Source organism: Salmo salar, chromosome ssa14, assembly GCF_905237065.1.
Source record: "Salmo salar chromosome ssa14, Ssal_v3.1, whole genome shotgun sequence".
Taxonomy (NCBI): domain Eukaryota; kingdom Metazoa; phylum Chordata; class Actinopteri; order Salmoniformes; family Salmonidae; genus Salmo; species Salmo salar.
This window is the reverse complement of record NC_059455.1, coordinates 23,184,301-23,204,464: the sequence shown is the minus strand read 5'-3', so window position 1 is coordinate 23,204,464 and position 20,164 is coordinate 23,184,301. Positions and strand designations below refer to the sequence as shown.

The 20,164-nt window shown below is 40.9% G+C and overlaps 1 protein-coding gene across 1 annotated transcript; it reads left to right on the top strand.

Annotated features, from left to right (window-relative positions):
* The first annotated feature begins 4,734 nt into the window (after positions 1-4,734).
* On the top strand, positions 4,735-18,733 carry LOC106569085 (G-protein coupled receptor 54). The gene is made up of 5 exons (XM_014140074.1): positions 4,735-5,209; positions 6,142-6,266; positions 17,035-17,170; positions 17,287-17,525; positions 17,772-18,733. The coding sequence occupies exons 1-5, from the start codon at positions 4,978-4,980 to the stop codon at positions 18,144-18,146; spliced, it is 1,107 nt and encodes a 368-aa protein (XP_013995549.1). The 5' UTR covers positions 4,735-4,977; the 3' UTR covers positions 18,147-18,733.
* Positions 18,734-20,164: the final 1,431 nt, after the last annotated feature.

Below are 20,164 nucleotides of genomic sequence, written 5' to 3'. Positions count from 1 at the left end.
TATTCCTTCTCGCATCTATGCACTCTCCTCCTCTCACCTTTTTTCTTCGCTTATGGACTTCAATGCACAACACATCAGCTTTATGTGACCAGGCGAAAAAACCTTTCCAAGCCAAACAATATCATAACTGCTACACACAGCCTACATTGAATGTCACTATATTAGTTAACGTAACGTCATTGTCAACATAGCTAATAGAACTAACACGTTAGTAAACCTGCTACAATCATGCAGTAACGTTACAGTGTACAGTCAGTAAGCAATTTACCAGTTACTCCGGTGGCAATGCATTTGTAAAACCAAATGCTTACCTTGACTTGGAAGAGTTCCAGTGTTGTGTTGGATAGTCATACCCAGCTAGCTAACATAGCATCCCTCTGTTTGAGCCGGCTGTTTGAGTAGGCTAAACTAGCTTGCTGCACTATAGCTCTCTCTCTCTCTCTGTTGCTTCTCCTTAATTTTTGAATAAATTAATTTGTTCAGAACTGTTCAACTATTGTCTTTCACTCTCTTTGCTTCAACTACTCACCACATTTTGCTAGCTAGCTGTAGCTTATGCTTTCAGTACTAGATTCATTCTCTGATCCTTTGATTGGGTGGACAACATGGCAGTTCATGCTGCAAGAGCTCTCATAGGTTGGAGGATGTCCTCTGGAAGTTGTCATAATTACTGGGTAAGTCTAGGGAAGGGGTTGAGAACCATGAGCCCCCTTGGTTTTGTATTGAAGTCAATGTACCCAGAGGAAGACGGAAGCTAGCTGTCCTCTGGCTACACCATGGTGCTACCCTACAGAGTGCTGCTGAGGCTACAGTAGACCTTAATTGCAAACAGTGTGTTTTAATCAATTATTTGGTAATGTGGATATATTTAGTGTAGTTTTATCTAAAAAGGATAACTTTAAAATGTTTTGCCATTTTTATTTGTATGAAATTCACTGAGGAGGATGGTCCTCCCCTTCCTCCTCTGAGGTGCCTCCACTGGTCTGAACACAGATGTACATGAGTGTATTGAGGGAAGAATAGCAGTCAATGCTTTGTTGTTCTAGCACAATTCTAACCTGGTTATTAAAGGACACCGTTGGACTATAAGTAGGGAAAATACATTGATTTTGGAGCTCTTCACATTTTGTCATCAAACACACCATTCTCCATGTAGACTATCTTCACACATACCCGCTTACATTGGTTGCTAAGTGACTGTATGAAGCTTCCCACACACATTCTCCGAGTTTTCACTTTACTTATGCTCCACTGAGACAGTTGAGTCACATTTTCTTTATTTTTAACACAGTTATATTTGTTTTATAGGCTGTGAGACTGGGTTTATAGTTTTGGTTTCATGCTTACAAAGCCAATTGAATGTTGCTGGAGAGAAGAAAGATTTCACAGTATGTTAATTAAATCAGACTTCATTAAAGAACAACATGCTGAGAGATGATTATTATCTAACAGCATTAGTTTCAACTCTTATACATGATGGGGCAAAATATGTCCCCACAATCACAAATCGTTCATGTCTGACAGGAGAGAAATTGAGAACATTTATATTTCCCTGTCATTGAAAACATAAAACTTTTTTGCTTATGAGAAACCGAACACAAAGTGGGATTAAAGAGAAAAACATCACTTTTTTACAGTATCATTTTTCACACCAATGTGCATTTAACCAATTGTATTATATGTTTTAGTGCTATATCGAAAGAATCCTTACCTAATTCCCCCAAAATAGGCGAGAGCGTTGTTGCTGTAAATTAACAGTGAGTGTGGGTTTCTGTTTCAGCCCCCTGAGGATTGTGAACCCCAGGTAGCCTTGTTGACACCAAGGCTGTGCTCCCTGTATCTTAAAGTTTAACCACCTACTGCATTCCAAATGTTGACATGGATCCGGTGCATTGACAGATCATGAATGCAAATGTGTTTCAGCTTCTGGTGACCTTCAGAACAGCTCAGCACCTTAAACTCGGGGTTAACTCTTTTAAAATGTAAAGCCTTACTTTGGTATGGAGCTTGACATGCTGGGGGGAGAAGCCATGTGGTTTTACAATGGAGACATACTGTAGCCTATCACCTGGCAGCCCTTACAAAAAAGTTATGCAGGAATTCAACCCTTTGTGAAGGAATTGTGAAGGTGTCCTGCCGGAATCCTGTAGGATTGACACAATTCTGCAGGAAATGTCCCGGATGCTCCTGCAGGACTCCAGCAGAAGTATGACTTGTCCTGCAGAAATGTTAAAAATCCTGTACAAACATGACAATTCCTGCAGGAATCCTGCAGAACTGAAACCTGCAGGATTTTGATATTCTTGCAGGATATGGCAATTCCTGCAGGACCAAGAAAATTCCAGCACAAATCCTGCAGGATTTTGATATTCTATTACTCTCACTCTTGTTACAAAATATGCTTTTACCATATTTATTCAATCTCATATTTTCTTTCTCCTTTGAATCATGTTTTATGCAGTACTGGTGTAATGGACAATCAAAAACATCCACTGTTGCTGCATTGAATAATAACATTGCCATGCAATGATATCTTATGCTTTCTCTCCAATCTTTTGAAAGAATGTGGATTGTCTAACAGGTAATTCTCTGAAGGATGGGGAATGGAAATGGCCCTGAAAATCTTGTGGAATTACCTGCAGGAATTTTACCTGCAGAATATCCCACAGGATTTTGGACAATTCCAGCAGGTAGTCCTTCAGGAAAAGATTCTGCAGGATATATTTGAGGACTATCTCCAGGATTCTGGTAGGATTGTTTTCCTGAAGCACTACCTGCATGATTCCTACAAGATCCTGCAGGAATTGTCCTACAGGAAAGTGGTGCTGAAAATCCTGTGGGATATCCTGCAAGACTTCCTATTCTTGCAGGATATAAACATGAGAAGAAAAAAAGATCAAAGCAACATGCAACAATTTCAAAGATTTTACTGAGTTACAGTTCATATGAGGAAATCAGTCAATTTAACTAAATTAATTAGGCCCTAATCTATGGATTTCACATGACTGGGAATACAGACATGCATCTGTTGGTCACAGATACCTAAATAAATGGGCCTCAGGATGTCATCACGGTATATTGGTGCATTCAAATTGCCAATCAATAAAATACAATTGTGTTCGTTGTCCGTAGATTATGCTTGTCCATACCATAACCCCACCGCCACCATGGGGCACTCTGTTCACAAAGTTGACATCAGAAAACCGCTCACCCACCCAACGCCATACATATGGCCTGCGGTTGTGAGGCTGGTTGGATGTACTGCCAAATTATCTTAAACGATGTTGGAGGCAGCTTATGGTAGAGAAATGAACATTAAATTCTCTGGCAACAGCTCTGGTGGACATTCCTGCATTCAGCATGTCAATTGTATGCTCCCTTAAAATCTGTGGCATTGTGTTGTGTGACAGAACTGCATATTTTAGAGTAGCCTTTTATTGTCCCCAGCATAAGGTGCACCTGTGTAATGATCATGCTGTTTAATCAGCTTCTTGATATGCCACACCTGTCAGATGGATGGATTATCTTGGCAAAGGAGAAATGCTCACTAAAAAGGATGTAAACAAATTTGAGCACAAACTTTGAGAGAAATAAGCTTTTTGTGCATATGGAAACTTTCTGGGATCTTTTATTTCTCTCACACCCTAATCTGTTTCACCTGTCTTTGTGCTTGTCTCCACCCCCCCTCCAGGTGTCGCCCATCTTCCCATTATCCCCTGTGTATTTATACCTGTGTTCTCTGTTTGTCTGTTGCCAGTTCGTCTTGTCAGGTCTTACCAGCGTTCTTTCTAGTTCTGTTTCCTAGTTTTTCCCGGTTCTGACCATTCAGCCTGCCCTGAGCCTGCCTGCCATCCTGTACCTGCCTGACTCTGACCTGATTATGAACCTCTGCCTGCCCTGACCCCGAGCCTGCCCGCCGTCCTGTACCTGTCTGACTCTGACCTGATCACAAACCTCTGCCTGCCCTCAACCTGGCCTTGCCTGCCCTGTGTTTCTAATAAATATTTTGAGAACTGTACTATCCGCCTCCCATGTCTGCATCTGGGTCATATCCCGAATCATGATAATATCAGCTCATGAAACATGGGTCCAACACTTTACATGTTGCATTTATATTTTTGTTCATTGTATATACCACAAGATTTTTCATGCAGGATTTCTGTAGGACTTTTTTGTAAGGGAGGAGAGTATTTGTCCTGAAAAAAGAATGCATACCTCAATGCTAATTTCATGATGACATACCATATCACCATAACATGACGAAACCTGTGGTAATGCTAATTTCTACGGATGTACCTGTACATGTACAGTACAACATCCTATTGAATTGCAGCAAAATTATATTTACTATCATTATTCACAGGTAAATGTCTGATAACAAGCTTCATATTTTGGATCTTAAGAAAATAGCATCAATATTTAGAAAGACTCCTTGGCACTAAATTGCAGAATTGTATCTTCGAATTTAACTGTAAGTGCTGAATTTATTTTCGCAAACACTTCATTTGTATTTCTTATATTTACTATGGATATGATCGATACCATATGATAAGACAGCTTCTGACTGCATTGAAAGCAGAGTGTATGAGGTAGCAAACTCTGGATAGGGAAAATGTTGCTAGGAGACCTGACATCACCTATTTATTCGACAATCAGGCAGTTGCCACGTGCGTCCCTGCTCAGTATAAAGCCAACGGGATTTCGTCCTTGAGTAGAAGCAGTTTAGGAGGCAGCTTTTGCAATGAGGTTGGAAACACCACTGTGAGTGTGAGCTCAACAGAAGTCTACTCTACAGTCAGACTCATTCTAAACATAGACAGATCTAGGGACTCCTAAGAACACACCTGAGCCTTTAAGACTCCCCAATGTTATCTGGACAGATATAATACTTTTCAGTAGTTAAAAGGGATTTATTATACACAAGTTATCACCACAAGGCTACATTTGAAGATCTTCGACTTCTTTTCACACATCAAGATGTTCCCTCCAGACGTGTGGAATTCTACAGTCCTGATGTGGTTCAATGCGTCTGAGCTGAATGCTTCTCTGGAGAATCCGGAGGAGGGGGAGCACCCATTCCTGACGGACGCCTGGCTGGTGCCTCTCTTCTTCGCTCTCATCATGCTGGTGGGGCTCATCGGGAACTCTCTGGTAATCTATGTAATCTCCAAACACAGGCAGATGAGGACTGCCACCAACTTCTACATAGGTAAGCGAGACCAAATGATTTCCCTCACAGATACAAAGGTTTTTCCATTTATAATACCCTGAACATCATTATTCTTGTGGATTGTCATGAAACTTGTTCTTTGTGTGTTACTGTCATAGTCAATGTTATGTCAAGTATGTTGCCCAGAGAAATAGTTTATTTCCACTGTAAACTAGGACTAATGATGCCTGTATAATCATTCAGCCTAAATGACTGTATTTGTCTTTTTATGTTAATGGCTGTAAATTAATATTGTCGATAGTAACCTTATCCATACTCTGGTGAATGTACCTATACAGTACTGTATACATACAGACTACATATTAAATATAGGGATCATGTGTCTATACTAAATAATGGATCTTGTTTGACATTGGAAATGCATGTGTGGAGTGGAGACGTGATACATCAATGGAGCTCATGTAGAGATATGATGAATTAACCATGAATGTGGACAGCATTATTATCTCTGTGCTTATAAATAACAATGATGGCATCAACATGCATGTTTGTGTGAGTGCACGTGATGTGCGCATATGTCTGTGTGTGTGTTTGTGCGTGTGTGTTTGACATGACTGACAAATATCTCCATGGGTGGCAACGCTCAAGCCCAGCAGGTCCTGTCCACCTGCAGTGATAAGACTACTCCATGGCAGTGAAACAATGATATTGCTCATCATTTCAGAAAGAAATACTGCAGTACGCCCCGACCCATGTGTATTTAGCTTTCTGATTTTTGTGAAATAAATTGGCTCTTTGATGCCAATGCCAAAATACTTGGTGGCATGCCTTTGACTCTTTAACACAACAAGGTATTTATTCAAATTAATAGCTTTATGACTCAAATGTTCAAATGGTTATTTTATGTTGCAAAAGTGTGTTAATCAGTAAGATATTAATGAGTTCCCTCCTAACTGAGCTTATTTCTACAGCTAACTTGGCTGCCACAGACATCATCTTCCTGGTGTGTTGTGTCCCGTTTACAGCCACTCTCTACCCGCTCCCTGGGTGGGTATTTGGGGACTTCATGTGCAAATTTGTTGCCTTTCTACAACAGGTAAATCACTTCAATAAAACACATTGCCTCTGGTCACAAACTTCTATCCGTTTTTTAATATAAGATAACAAATAGCCAAAATATATTTGCTGTGCATGCAATGATGGAATTTCTCACCATAATGTCATTTGGGTAGCATTACCCTCGACTGGACCCCTGAGGTACTTGTCCTATTAGTCTGAATAATTCATTTTTTTTGTCTGGTGCCAGGCTGTACTCAATTAAATTACATAACTGCAATATTGAACTTGCAGTGCAATTTCATTTACCCGGTAGAGGTTCATGCTCATTTTTCAACATAGTATTTTTAAATGCAATTTGAAAACCAATATATGTTTTTTATTGTTTTATATTAAAGCAATCAGTTTGAAAAATAAAATCAAAATGCACGTCTTATCTGAGCATCTTTCTATGCTCCTACTCCATTTGGAGACAGATTGGTTAAAGGAGAATTATCCAAACCACAAGCTAGAACTAACACATTTTAATTTCACTGGTAGAATCAGAAAGTTTCGACTTCCTCCTGTATTTGTCTGCTCATAGTAAACCACGAAATCATAGTAAACCGCCCGCTAAGGTGGATGGGGCGTGCCGACAAACAAAAAATGATGGCATTGTGTACTGACGAACAACACACAGCAATCTCAGAACTTCCGTAGACCTGTTTTTCACTTACGTTTGTCATTACGCCTGTGTGGTGTCCTGTGCTAATTACAAACGAGCGAAAATGAGTTATCTTTCACCGTGCTACCTACCAGAGATTTCCCCTGATGGTGTCAGTGGCTTGCGGCTATCGAGAATGATGGCGTGCATTACGGTGACCAAGGATTATCAGAGGGGTTTTCAGGCTGAACTGTTGGGGAATCCATTTCGACGACAGCTGAGAGGTGATGTGATACCATCGATTTTTTTATTAGATTTTTTTTTATTTCCTGCACAACAAAATGGAAGATTCTCGATAAGATGTAACCTAATATGAACTAGCCTTGCTGGACTAGCTAAATAGCTAGCTGACGTTACAGTGCTGTATACTATAGAACTCTGGAAGCCATCAACTAAATCATAACGTTAGCTATCTTTTTTAGTATGCACACTGTCAATCAATTTCGCCTATGCCATGGTAGTCACTGCTAGACTGGTAACATTTACATTCACGTCATTTAGCAGACGCTCTTATCCAGAGCGACTTACAAATTGGTGCGTTCACTTTATGATATCCAGTGGAACAACCACTTTACATACTACAGCTATATATATTTTTTTTTTGGGGGGGGTGTTAGAAGGATTACTTAATCCTATCCCAGGTATTCCTTAAAGAGGTGGGGTTTCAGGTGTCTCCGGAAGGTGGCGATTGACTCCGCTGTCCTGGCGTCGTGAGGGAGCTTGTTCCACCATAACTACCAAGGGCAGAATAAACATGTTTGTTCTATCTTTGACCAACGTAAACTACATCATTTTAGCAAATAAGATTAGCGCAATCTGGTAGCTATCTATTCCCTCTTGCCTGGAAAACACTCCTTTTAGTAAGAATAGAATTGTCGACATAGCTAAATCACTCTGTGTGTTGGTAACGTTAGCAGTGTTGACTGTGTATAATCGTCTATGGTTGGTTCTCATCCATCTCAGCTGGATATACATTTTGCTGACAAACTTAATGAAGCTAGTTAGCAGACAATATTGAAATGTCCATGTTAGGTATAGGAAATTAGCCAGTCTAATAGTGATCAGTACAATTAGTGGGGTGGTTAAATTGTGTATTGTTGTGCATTTTGTTGTCGGTGGTACTGATCAGCTTCCAACCCCAACTCTGCAGGTGAAGGCAAATTGGCAAAAACATTTACAAGCTGACGACTAAGAGAGCTCAATTTAAAGTACACATGGTATTAACATGAATTGGGTAGTTTTTGTTTGCTTTGTGTTATGGGATTACAGGTGGTTAAAGGTAGCCGGAGGACCACAGAGTACCTTCCAGGCCATGCAATCAATAATAATAATAATTTATAATTTTTACCTTTTCAGTTATGAACACATTCTTATTTACAATGACGGCCTACTGGAGAACAGTTAACTGCCTTGTTCAATGGCAGAACAAATTATTTTTACTAGAGGTTGACCGATACCGATTTATTGGAGGTCCCAAAAAAAGCCGATACCGATTAATCGGACGATTTTAAATAAAAAAAAAAAATGTATTTGTAATAATGACAATTACAACAATACTGAATGAACACTTATTTTAACTTAATAAAATCAATTTAGCCTCAAATAAATAATGAAACATGTTCAATTTGGTTTAAATAATGCAAAAACAAAGTGTTGGAGAAGAAAGTAAAAGTGCAATATGTGCCATGTAAAAAAGCTAATATTTAAGTTCCTTGCTCAGAACATGAGAACATATGAAAGCTGGTGGTCCCTTTTAACATGAGTCTTCAATATTCCCAGGTAAGAAGTTTTAGGTTATAGTTATTATTGGAATTATAGGACTATTTCTCTCTCTGCGATTTGTATTTCATATACCTTTGACTATTGGATGTCCTTATAGGCACTATAGTATTGCCAGTGTAACAGTATAGCTTCCGTCCCTCTCCTCACTCCTACCTGGGCTCGAACCAGGAACACATCGACAACAGCCACCCTCGAAGCAGCGTTACCCATGCAGAGCAAGGGGAACAACTACTCCAAGTCTCAGAGTGAGTGACGTTTGAAACGCTGTTAGCGCGCACCCCGCTAACTAGCTAGCCATTTCACATCGGTTACACCAGCCTAATCCCGGGACTTGATAGGCTTGAAGTCATAAACAGCACAATGCTTGAAGCACAGCGAAGAGCTGCTGGCGAACGCACGAAAGTGCTGTTTGAATGAATGCTTACGAGCCTACTGGTGCCTACCATCGCTCAGTCAGACTGCTCTATCAAATCATAGACTTAATTGTAACATAATAACACACAGAAATACAAGCCTTTGGTCATTAAAATGGTTGAATCCGGAAACTATCATTTCGAAAACAAAACGTTTATTCTTTCAGTGAAATATGGAACCATTCCATATTTTATCTAACGGATGGCATCCCTAAGTCTAAATATTCCTGTTACATTGCACAACCTTCAATGGTATGTCATAATTAATTACGGCCTTTGTAAGGAATAAATGGACTTCACACAGTTCGCAATGAGCCAGGCGGTCCAAACTGCTGCATATACCCTGACTGCTTGCACGGAACGCAAGAGAAGTGACACAATTTCCCTAGTTATAAGAAATTAATGTTAGCAGGCAATATTAACTAAATATGCAGGTTTAAAAATATATACTTGTGTATTGATTTTAAAGAAAGGCATTGATGTTTATGGTTAGGTACATTGGTGCAACGACAGTGCTTTTTTCGCAAATGCGCTTGTCAAATCATCACCCGTTTGTCGAAGTAGGCTGTGATTCAATGAGAAATTAACAGGCACCGCATCGATTATATGCAACGCAGGACACGCTAGATAAACTAGTAATATCATCAACCATGTGTAGTTAACTAGTGATTATGTTAAGATTGATAGTTTTTTATAAGATAAGTTTAATGCTAGCTAGCAACTTACCTTGGCTTCTTGCTGCCCTCGCGTAACAGGTAGTCAGCCTGCCACGCAGGCTCCTCGTGGAGTGCAATGTAAGGCAGGTGGTTAGAGCGTTGGACTAGTAACCGGAAGGTTGCAAAAACGAATCCCCGAGCTGACAAGGTAAAAATCTATCGTTCTGCCCCTGAACAAGGCAGTTAACCCACCGTTCCTAGGCCATCATTGAAAATAAGAATGTGTTCTTAACTGACTTGCCTAGTTAAATAAAGGTGTATAAAAAAAAAACATTTAATCGGCAAATCGGTGTCCAAAAATACCGATTACCGATTGTTATGAAAACTTGAAATCGGCCCTAATTAATCGGCCATTCCGATTAATCGGTCGACCTCTAATTTTTACCTTGTCAGCTCGGGGATTCGATCTAGCAACCTTTCGGTTCCTGGCCCCAAGCTCTAACCACTAGGCTACCAACCCCTTTTTAAACCTTTTCTTTTTGTAAAACTCTGGTTATCTGGAGTTATTAATCTACAGTGCCCTGTGGAACCACTATAAAATGAATATGGATATTTTATATCAGTCTTCTAAATTTGTCTGCCTTTATGGATTCACAGAATATATTTATATAAGCTGTACAGGGCTCTGTAGCATAAAACAGATGCTTGGCATCCAGATATGTCAAAATCTAAAATACAGGGTAGTGTACACTATTTAACGCTACTGGGTATTCAACAACAATGTTATATGGTAAATGTAACATCCATTTATTTTTATTTTTTATTAACAGTGTAGCACAGTTCAGTGCAGGAGTGGCTTCGGGACAAGTCTCTAAATGTCCTCGAGTGGCCCAGCCAGAGCCCGGACTTGAACCCAATCAAACATCTCTGTAGAGACCTGAAAATAGCTGTGCAGCAACGCTACCCATCCAACCTGACAGTGCTTAAGAGGATCTGCAGAGAAGAATGGGGGAAAAACTCTCCAAAATGCAAGTGTGCCATGCTTGTACCATCATACCCAAGAAGACCCAGTGCTGTAATTGCTGCCAAAGGTGCTTCAACAAAGTACTGAGTAAAGGATCTTTAATACTTATGTAAATGTTATATTTCTGTTATTTTTTTGTAAATTAGCAAAACATTTAAATAAGCTGTTTGCTTTGTCATTATGGGGTATTGAGAGGGGAAAAACAATTGAATTCATTTTAGCATAAGGCTTTAACAAAATGTGGAAAAAGTCAAGGGGTCTGAATACTTTGCAGAGGCACTGTAGATATGGCTACCGGTAGTCATTTACCAAACTTAGCTAGCTACCTAGCTAAGTTAGCAAGCATAAAAATTATTGGATTTCCCCCACCACTGTAACACAATAGTATGTTAGCCAGCAACACACAATATGCGTTTCAGTAGATAAACTAAAGTTAGCCAGTGGGCTAACTTCATTAATTAGGCACCATATCGGTCATCTGCCCTCTTGGTCCTGGCATCGGCTGTAGCTGAGCTTCTAACGTTAGCAAAGTCCAACTCTTTGTCTCGAATCCTTTTCGCTATATTCCGGTTGAAACATGTATGGTTGAATATCACCATGTAGCTGATATAAACTATCAAAATAAAGTCGCATACTCCATGTGTAATCTCCCAGCAATTTAATGGGTATTAACCAACGTTTCGGCTTCAGGGTGACCCTGAAGAAGGCACAGTGATGCCGAAATGTTGGTTAATACCCATTAAATTGCTGCGAGATTACACATGGAGTGTGCGACTTTTTTTATTTTGATAGTTTATTCGCTGTTAGTCAGCACCTCCCCACAAACTATTATTCTGGGTGTGCGTCAGCTCATGTTATTTTTAATCTACCATGTAGCTGATGGTAGTCCTTTAGAGTTGTAGTCCTTTAGAGACTGGAAAAAATGTATTGTATATTTAGCAATGAATTGCTAAAAGATGTCCACTAGCTCTATCAAATAAGGACAACCATATCTACACGCACAAATGTATAGTGCGATCAGTATAACAGAGCCTTCGCAAAATGGCACAAAGCAGGTCTACATTTATTCAATACACCGGAAGCCGTCATAGGGTGTATCATTCAGCGTGCATAGCCCAGATCTGCCTTCCTCCTGGGAAATTGTGTGAAACACATCTCACGGTCCTAGAAATGCCTCGGACATGATGAAAACAAGCCCAGATTCCGCCAGGGTGAAATTCCCCTTTAAGACTGGTTGGTTATGAATCTTGACTTGATTTGGGCAAGTGAATGATGAATCACTGTCTATATAAAGAATGGAGACAAACAGTCCATCAGACTTCTTGCGGTTAACCACAGCTTCAAGCAGGTTTGCATGATTAAAACTAATCTGTCGGCTTGTCAAATGACTAAAGTTCCGAGCATAGATGGACAGAGACACCTATCCTAGCATCCAATCTCAGCTGTCAGTGTAGAGTGTTTAATTATCACCACAGTACAGAGTAATGATATTTTCTAGACACAGAAGTCTGTCAAAAACACAGTACAAAAGTGCAAGGTGCAAAAATGCAATGATGAGCAAGGTAGAAGAGAGGTTTTCGCAGCATGCACCACGCTATCGTCAGTCAGAGCTCTCTCTTCACCACATGAACCGTCATCAGCCACCAGGGGGTATCTGTGAGCTTTGTCAATCCCAAACATCTCATTAAACCAGTACTTTCACTGAATGACCTTGGCTTTACAAGTCAGCTAGCCACAGGATGTTATCAACACATTTCATTGTGTTGAACTGACTATATCGAACCAGTGACATTCCATTGGAAATATATTTGAAATGTCTCAATTTAAGGAGTGTGAAACATAATGTGTCTGTGGGTGTCTTGAAAGGTGCAAATACATTTATTATTATGTGACGGTTTGAAAATTTACATTTACATTTTACATTTAAGTCATTTAGCTTACGCTCTTATCCAGAGCGACTTACAAAATGGTGCATTCACCTTATGATATCCAGTGGAACAACCACTTTACAATAGTGCATCTAAATCTTTTAAGGGGGGGGGGGGTTAGAAGGATTACTTTATCCTATCCTAGGTATTCCTTAAAGAGGTGGGGTTTCAGGTGTCTCCGGAAGGTGGTGATTGACTCCGCTGTCCTGGCGTCGTGAGGGAGCTTGTTCCACCATTGGGGTGCCAGAGAAGCGAACAGTTTTGACTGGGCTGAGCGGGAACTGTGCTTCCTCAGAGGTAGGGGGGCCAGCAGGCCAGTGGTGGATGAACGCAGTGCCCTTGTTTGGGTGTAGGGCCTGATCAGAGCCTGAAGGTATGGAGGTGCCGTTCCCTTCACAGCTCCGTAGGCAATCACCATGGTCTTGTAGCGGATGCGAGCTTCAACTGGAAGCCAGTGGAGAGAGCGGAGGAGCGGGGTGACGTGAGAGAACTTGGGAAGGTTGAACACCAGACGGGCTGCGGCGTTCTGGATGAGTTGTAGGGGTTTAATGGCACAGGCAGGGAGCCCAGCCAACAGCGAGTTGCAGTAATCCAGACGGGAGATGACAAGTTAAATCATGACTAATGCTCAACAAAACTTCTACATAGACTCTATCAAATCTTATTTGTCACATGCGCTGAATACAACTGGTGTAGGTAGACCTTACCGTAAAATGCTTACTTACAAGCCCTTAACCAACAATGCAGTTCAAGAAGTAGAGTTAAAAAACTATTTACTAAATAAACTAAAGTAAGGAAATTACACAACAATAACGAGGCTATATACAGGGGGTCAATGTGCAGGTGTACAGGTTAGTCGAGGTAATTTGTAAAGTGACTATGCATAGATAATAAACAGCGAGTAGCACCAGTGTAAAAACAAAGAGGGAGGTCAAAGTAAATAGTCCGGGTGGCCATTTGATTAATTGTTCAGCAGTCTTATGGCTTGGGGGTAGAAGCTGTTAAGGAGCCATTTGGTCCTAGACACACCAGTACCGCTTGCTGTGTGGTAGCAGAGAGAACAGGCTATGATCATTTTTTGGGCCTTCCTCTGACACCGCCTAGTATATAGGTCCTGGATGTCAGGAAGCTTCACCCCAGTGATGTACTGGGCATGACGGTCAGATGCCAAGCAGTTGCCATACCAGTGTAACCGGTGTGAAATGGCTAGCTAGTTAGCGGGGTGCACACTAATAGCATTTCAATCGGTGAGGTCACTCGCTCTGAGACCTTGAAGTAGTTGTTTCCCTTGCTCTGCAAGGGCTGCGGCTTTTGTGGAGCGATAGTTAATGATGCTTCGTGGGAGGCAGTTGTTGATGTGTGCAGAGGGTCCCTGGTTTGAGCCCAGGTAGGGGCGAGGAGAGGGGCGGGAGCAAAACTGTTACACCAGGGCAGTGATGCAACCGGTCAGGATGTTCTCAATTTGTACAGCTGTAGAACTTTTTGAGGATCTGGGGACCCATGCCAAATCTTTTCAGTCTCCTGAGTCCTTTGTTTAGCATTTTCTTAGTCATCAAAAGGACCAGAGCTGTTGCCAGATGATGTATATTTTTGCCAGTCAAATCGATAATTTACTCCGCCACAAATGCTAATATCCCTGCTGCTGTGCACCCACATAAAGAAATTACTATAGTATACTACGGTATAAATACACTGAACAAAAATATAAACACAATATGCAACAATTTCTAAAATGAGAGTTACAGTTCATATAAAGAAATCAGTAAATTTAAATAAATTCATTAGGCCCTAATCTATGGATTTCACATGACTGGGAATACAGATATGCATCTGTTAGTCACAGATACCCTAAAACAGAAAGGTAGGGGCGTGGATCAGAAAACCAGTCAGTATCTGATGTGACCACCATTTGCCTCATGTGGTGTGACACATCTCATAGAGTTGATCAGGCTGTTAATTGTGGCCTGTGGAATGTTGTCCTACTCTTCTTCAATGGCTGTGTGAAGTTGCTGGACATTGGGGGGAATTGTAACACGCTGTTGTACACGTCAATCCAGAGCATCCCAAACATGCTCAATGGGTGACATGTCTGGTGAGTATGCAGGCCATGGAAAAACTGGGACATTTTCAGCTTCCAGGAATTGTGTACAGATCCTTGCGACATGGAGCCGTGCATTATCATGCTGAAACATGAGGTGATGGTGGCGGATGAATGGCACAACAATGGGCCTCAGGATTTCGTCATGGAATCTCTGCATTCAAATTGACATTGATAAACTGCAATTGTGTTTGTTGTCCGTAGTTTATGCCTTCCCATACCATAACCCCGCCGCCATCATGGGGCACTCTGTTCACAACATTGACATCAGCAAACCACTCGCCCACACATCTGCCATCTGCTCGGTACAGTTGAAATCGGGATTAATCTGTGAAGAACAGCTTGCCAGTGGCCATCGAAGGTAAACACTTGCCCACTGAAGTTGGTTACGACACCGAACTGCAGTCAGGTCAAGACCCTATTGAGGACAACTATCCCTCAGATTAGCTTCCCTGAGACGGTGTCTGACAGTTTGTACAGAAATTATTTGGTTGTGCAAACCCACAGTTTCATCAAATGTCCGGGTGGCTGGTCTCAAGCTGGATGTGGAGGTCCTGGACTGGCGTGGTTACACCTGGTCTGCGATTGTGAGGCCTGTTGGACGTACTGCCAAATTCGTAAAAATGACATTGGAGGTTGCTTATGGTAGAGAAATTAACGTTCAATTCTCTGGCAACAGCTCTGGTGGATATTCCTGCAGTCAGCACACTCACTCAAAACTTGAGACATCTGTGACATTGTGTTGTGACAAAACTACACATTTTAGAGTGGCCTTTTATTGTCCCCAGCACAAGGTGCACCTGTGTAATGGTCATGCTGTTTAATCAGCTTATGTATATGCCACACCTGTCAGGTGTATGGATTATCTTGGCAAAATATAAATGCTCACTGACAGGGATGTAAACATTTGTGCACAACATTTTTGAGAAATAATATTTTTGTGCATAGCATTTCTGGGACCTTTTATTTCAGCTCATGAAACATGGGACCAACACTTTACATGTTGTTTATATTTTTGTTCAGTCTAATATAATATTCACTGAAGTGTTTTTGCAGTGAATACTGTAATATTTACTGTAGTACACTAGTCTTTACAGTATAGTAAAGTATAAATGCAGTAGTAAAATAACTAGTATTTACTATGGTAATTCATGTAATGTTTTTGCGGATTGTATTATACTGTTGTATTTACTGTAGTGTTTTTGCGGACTGTAGTATACATTAGTATTTACTGTTGTGATTTTTAGATATTACTGATGTATTTCCTACAGCGTTTTTGTTTTATTATCTTTGACATGCAATTGGAGGCGTTCTCCTTGAGGAAACCTACTGGAGAAATGTTCCATAACCTGTAGGTAGGGAGGTAAGACTAGGGTCTGAACAGATAGTTCAGAGCTTTTGCTCTTTTCTATAATCTGTAGGGAACACTAGATATGGTCTATATTTGGCATGTAGGTTTCTCACTTATGGGTGGCACAAATTGGGGTAGGGGAATGGTGCAGTGTATATGCAAATGAAATACTTTTTTTGTGGGCACTGTGTAAGTGGGAGGATGAATTAATGCAAACGTTGTTGAAACCATTTTAATATCAGTTTGAATTCTTTGCTGTTTTGTGTTAATATGTTGATTGTTCATTTATTATATATATTTTTTTCAACCCACATGCAGTGGTTCTCTTTGTTCAGGAGGCTAATGCATTCTGTCCCTACATTATGACAAGAGTAGGGCACTTATCTTCGGATCAAAGATGAACACCGGAACAGGCCCCCTTTTGCTCTTCAATGAAAGACAAGGGCGCTAGATAGATCAAGTACTGTAGTTACACTGAACTATGTCACTACTCCCACTCTGAGTGATGTGTAACAACAATACATTGTTTAGAACCTGCTTATCCGTTAACACAGATTGTCACCGACCCTCGAAGGCATCATGCAACCATTCAAGTTTTTTTAAGGGGGAACTGATGTCCAAATTCAAAATGATTTGATTAATTCTGTGTGAAAGAAACTAGATCGTTTGTACTTTTATCCTATACATTCATAAAATAATGTGAATGACACTTGTGGTAACCGAGGAGGATGAGTTAATAATGATTTGAGATACATTTTCATTACTTCCCAGTGTGAGGACAGGCAGATGTAAAATTCTTAATCTTGTTTAACCTGCAAACAGCCAAGATTAATTTGTTACTTTCTTTTCTCAGGTGACTGTTCAAGCCACCTGCATTACACTCACTGCTATGAGTGGGGACCGCTGCTATGTCACAGTCTACCCCCTGAAGTCCTTACGCCATCGCACTACACGAGTCGCCATGATAGTCAGCATCTGCATATGGATCGGTAAGTCAGGTGCTACCCTAACTGAACTTATAGCAAACCATGGATTTTTGGTTCAAAACATTGTGAACACTAACATTTTCTACAAAATTCAACTAATGAAATGTTGTTTTTTAAAGGTTCCTTCATTCTATCCACCCCGATTTTCATGTACCAGAGGATTGAGGAGGGCTACTGGTATGGACCGAGACACTACTGCATGGAGAGGTTTCCCTCTAAGACCCAGGAGAGGGCTTTCATCCTGTACCAGTTCATAGCTGCCTACCTGCTACCTGTCATTACCATCTCCTTCTGCTACACACTCATGCTGAAGAGGGTGGGCCAGCCGTCAGTGGAACCAGTAGACAATAATTACCAGGTATGGAAAGAACCTTACTTTGGGTGTTCCTTTATGACAGTTTACAACTTTAATAGGTGCACTCCTTTGTCAAGGTTACACAATGAACGCATGAGTTCATATTTGGATCCCTTCCAATTTGCAGGTATTCTACAGTATGTTAATATAGACCCTTAGCCTGTGGCCATGATTTGACCTACATACAGTTTAGGTAATTTCTAAGCCCATCACAGTAGTAGTGAGGTAACTTCAATATTTCTACTACAGGTCCACCTGTTGTCTGAGAGGACCATCACACTGAGGAGTAAGATCTCCAAGATGGTGGTGGTGATTGTCCTCCTATTCACCATCTGCTGGGGGCCTATACAGCTCTTTGCCCTGTTCCAGTCCTTCTACCCCAACTACAGGGTCAACTATGCCACCTATAAGATTAAGACCTGGGCTAACTGCATGTCCTACGCTAACTCCTCCATCAACCCAATCGTTTACGGCTTCATGGGAGCCAGTTTCCGCAAGTCTTTCAAGAAGACTTTCCCCTTCCTGTTCAAACACAAAGTTAGAGACAGCAGTGTCATGTCGCGCATGGCTAACGCAGAAATCAAGTTAGTTGCTGCAGAGGAAGGCAACAACGATGGGAAATGAAATGAGCCATGGTCAGAGTGAGCTTCCGGGGGACAGAGCTGCTGGAGATTCAGTTCACTGTGCACACAACCAAACATACACATGATCGACTGCTGTGAATGCACACTGCTCAACATAGCCTGCTCATGTCAAACCAGGAAGTCTGAAAAGACAGACTGAATGGAGCTAGTAGGCTGAGTGGGCGGGGAGCTCACCTTGAATGACTGTTCTTTGAAAAAGTCTAGCAACATGGATGCAGTGACATGTCAAGCATATTTGCTGATACACAAAACAACTCAAACATCATTGAAATTGCATGCAACTTCCAAGCCTGTCATACATCACATCATGGTGTCACTCCTGCTCCCTACCTCCAGTGCTCGATGTCACCGGTCTACTAACCACCGGTCCTGGCAACCGACATTGCGCACGCCTGCTCGCCATTATTACACACACCTGCACATCATTTGCTCCTTGATTACTCCCACTTTATTTAGCCCTCACTTGTCATCAGTCATTAGGTGGGATTGTGCTCTCGCACGTTCATACGTGGCTGATATTTTGTTCTTGTTTATCATTTCATTATTAAACTCACCTTCTGCACCTGCTTCCTGACTCCCGCTGTATATGTTACACATGGTTTCGCAAATTATTTGTTTATCCAACTGTTTGGTTATTGTAACAGCATCAATATAGACAAAATGTTGGCTGTATAATTTAACTAGCTAGCCCAAATTAAATTGTCAGCACTGTTTATCAAGCTAGCTAACTTGATCATCTTGGACATTTTCAGTTGAAACTGTACAGGGTGAGGTCTGGGTAACTTTCATTAATTAATTAATATATATATATATGTATGTATGTATATATATGTATATGTCTGTGCAAATGTTTTGGGCAGGTGTGAAAAAAAAATTCTGTGAAGTAAGAATGCTTTCAAAAATAGACATGTTAATAGATTAGATTTATCAATTAACAAAATGCAAAGTAAGTGAACAGAAGACAAATCTACATCAAATCAATATTTGGTGTGACCACCCTTTGCCTTCAAAACAGCATCAATTATTATTGGTACACTTGCACAAAGTCAGGGATTTTGGTGTGCCTAAAACTTTTGCACAGTACTGTGTGTGTGTGTGTGTGTGTGTGTGTGTATAAAGTATTCAGACCCCTTGACTTTTTCCACATTTTGTTATGTACAGCCTTATTTTAAAATTGCTTTAAAAAAAATTCCCCCCCTCACCAATCTATCCACAATGACAAAGCAAAAACACGTTTTTGGACATTTTAGCAACAACAAAAAAACATACCTTATTTACATAACTATTTAGACCCTTAAATATGACACTCAAAATTGAGCTCAGGTTTATCCTGTTTCCATTGATCATCCTTGAGAAGATTTAACAACTTGATTGGAGTCCACCAGTGGTAAATGCAATTGATTGGGCATTATTTGTAAAGACACACACCTGTCTATAAGGTCCCCAGTTGACAGTGCATGTCAGAGCAAAAACCAAACCTTGAGGTCGAAGGAATTGTCTGTAGAGCTCCGAGACCGGATTGTGTAGAGGCACAGATCTGGGGAAGGGTACCAAAGAATGTATGCAACATTGAAGGTCCCCAAGATCACAGTGGGCTCCATCATTCTTAAATGGAAGAAGTTTGCAACCACCAAGACTCTTCCTAGAGCTGGCGGCCCGGTAAGGTTTTGTATTTGGTGCACGTGAGAAATAAAAACAATTCTAGGAAGAGTCTTGGTGGTTCCAAACGTCTTCCATTTAAGAATGATGGAGGCCGCTGTGTTCTTAGAGACCTTCCATGATGCAGACATTTCTGGTCTGATTTAAAACAAGATTGAACTCTTCAGCCTGAATGCAAAGCATCACATCTGGAGGAAACCTGGCACCATCGCTATGTTGAAGCATGGTGGTGGCAGCATCATGCTGTGGGGATGTTTTCCAACAGCAGGGACTGGGAGACCAGTCAGGATTGAGGGAAAGGTGAATGGAGCAAAGTACAGCGAGATCCTTGATGAAAAC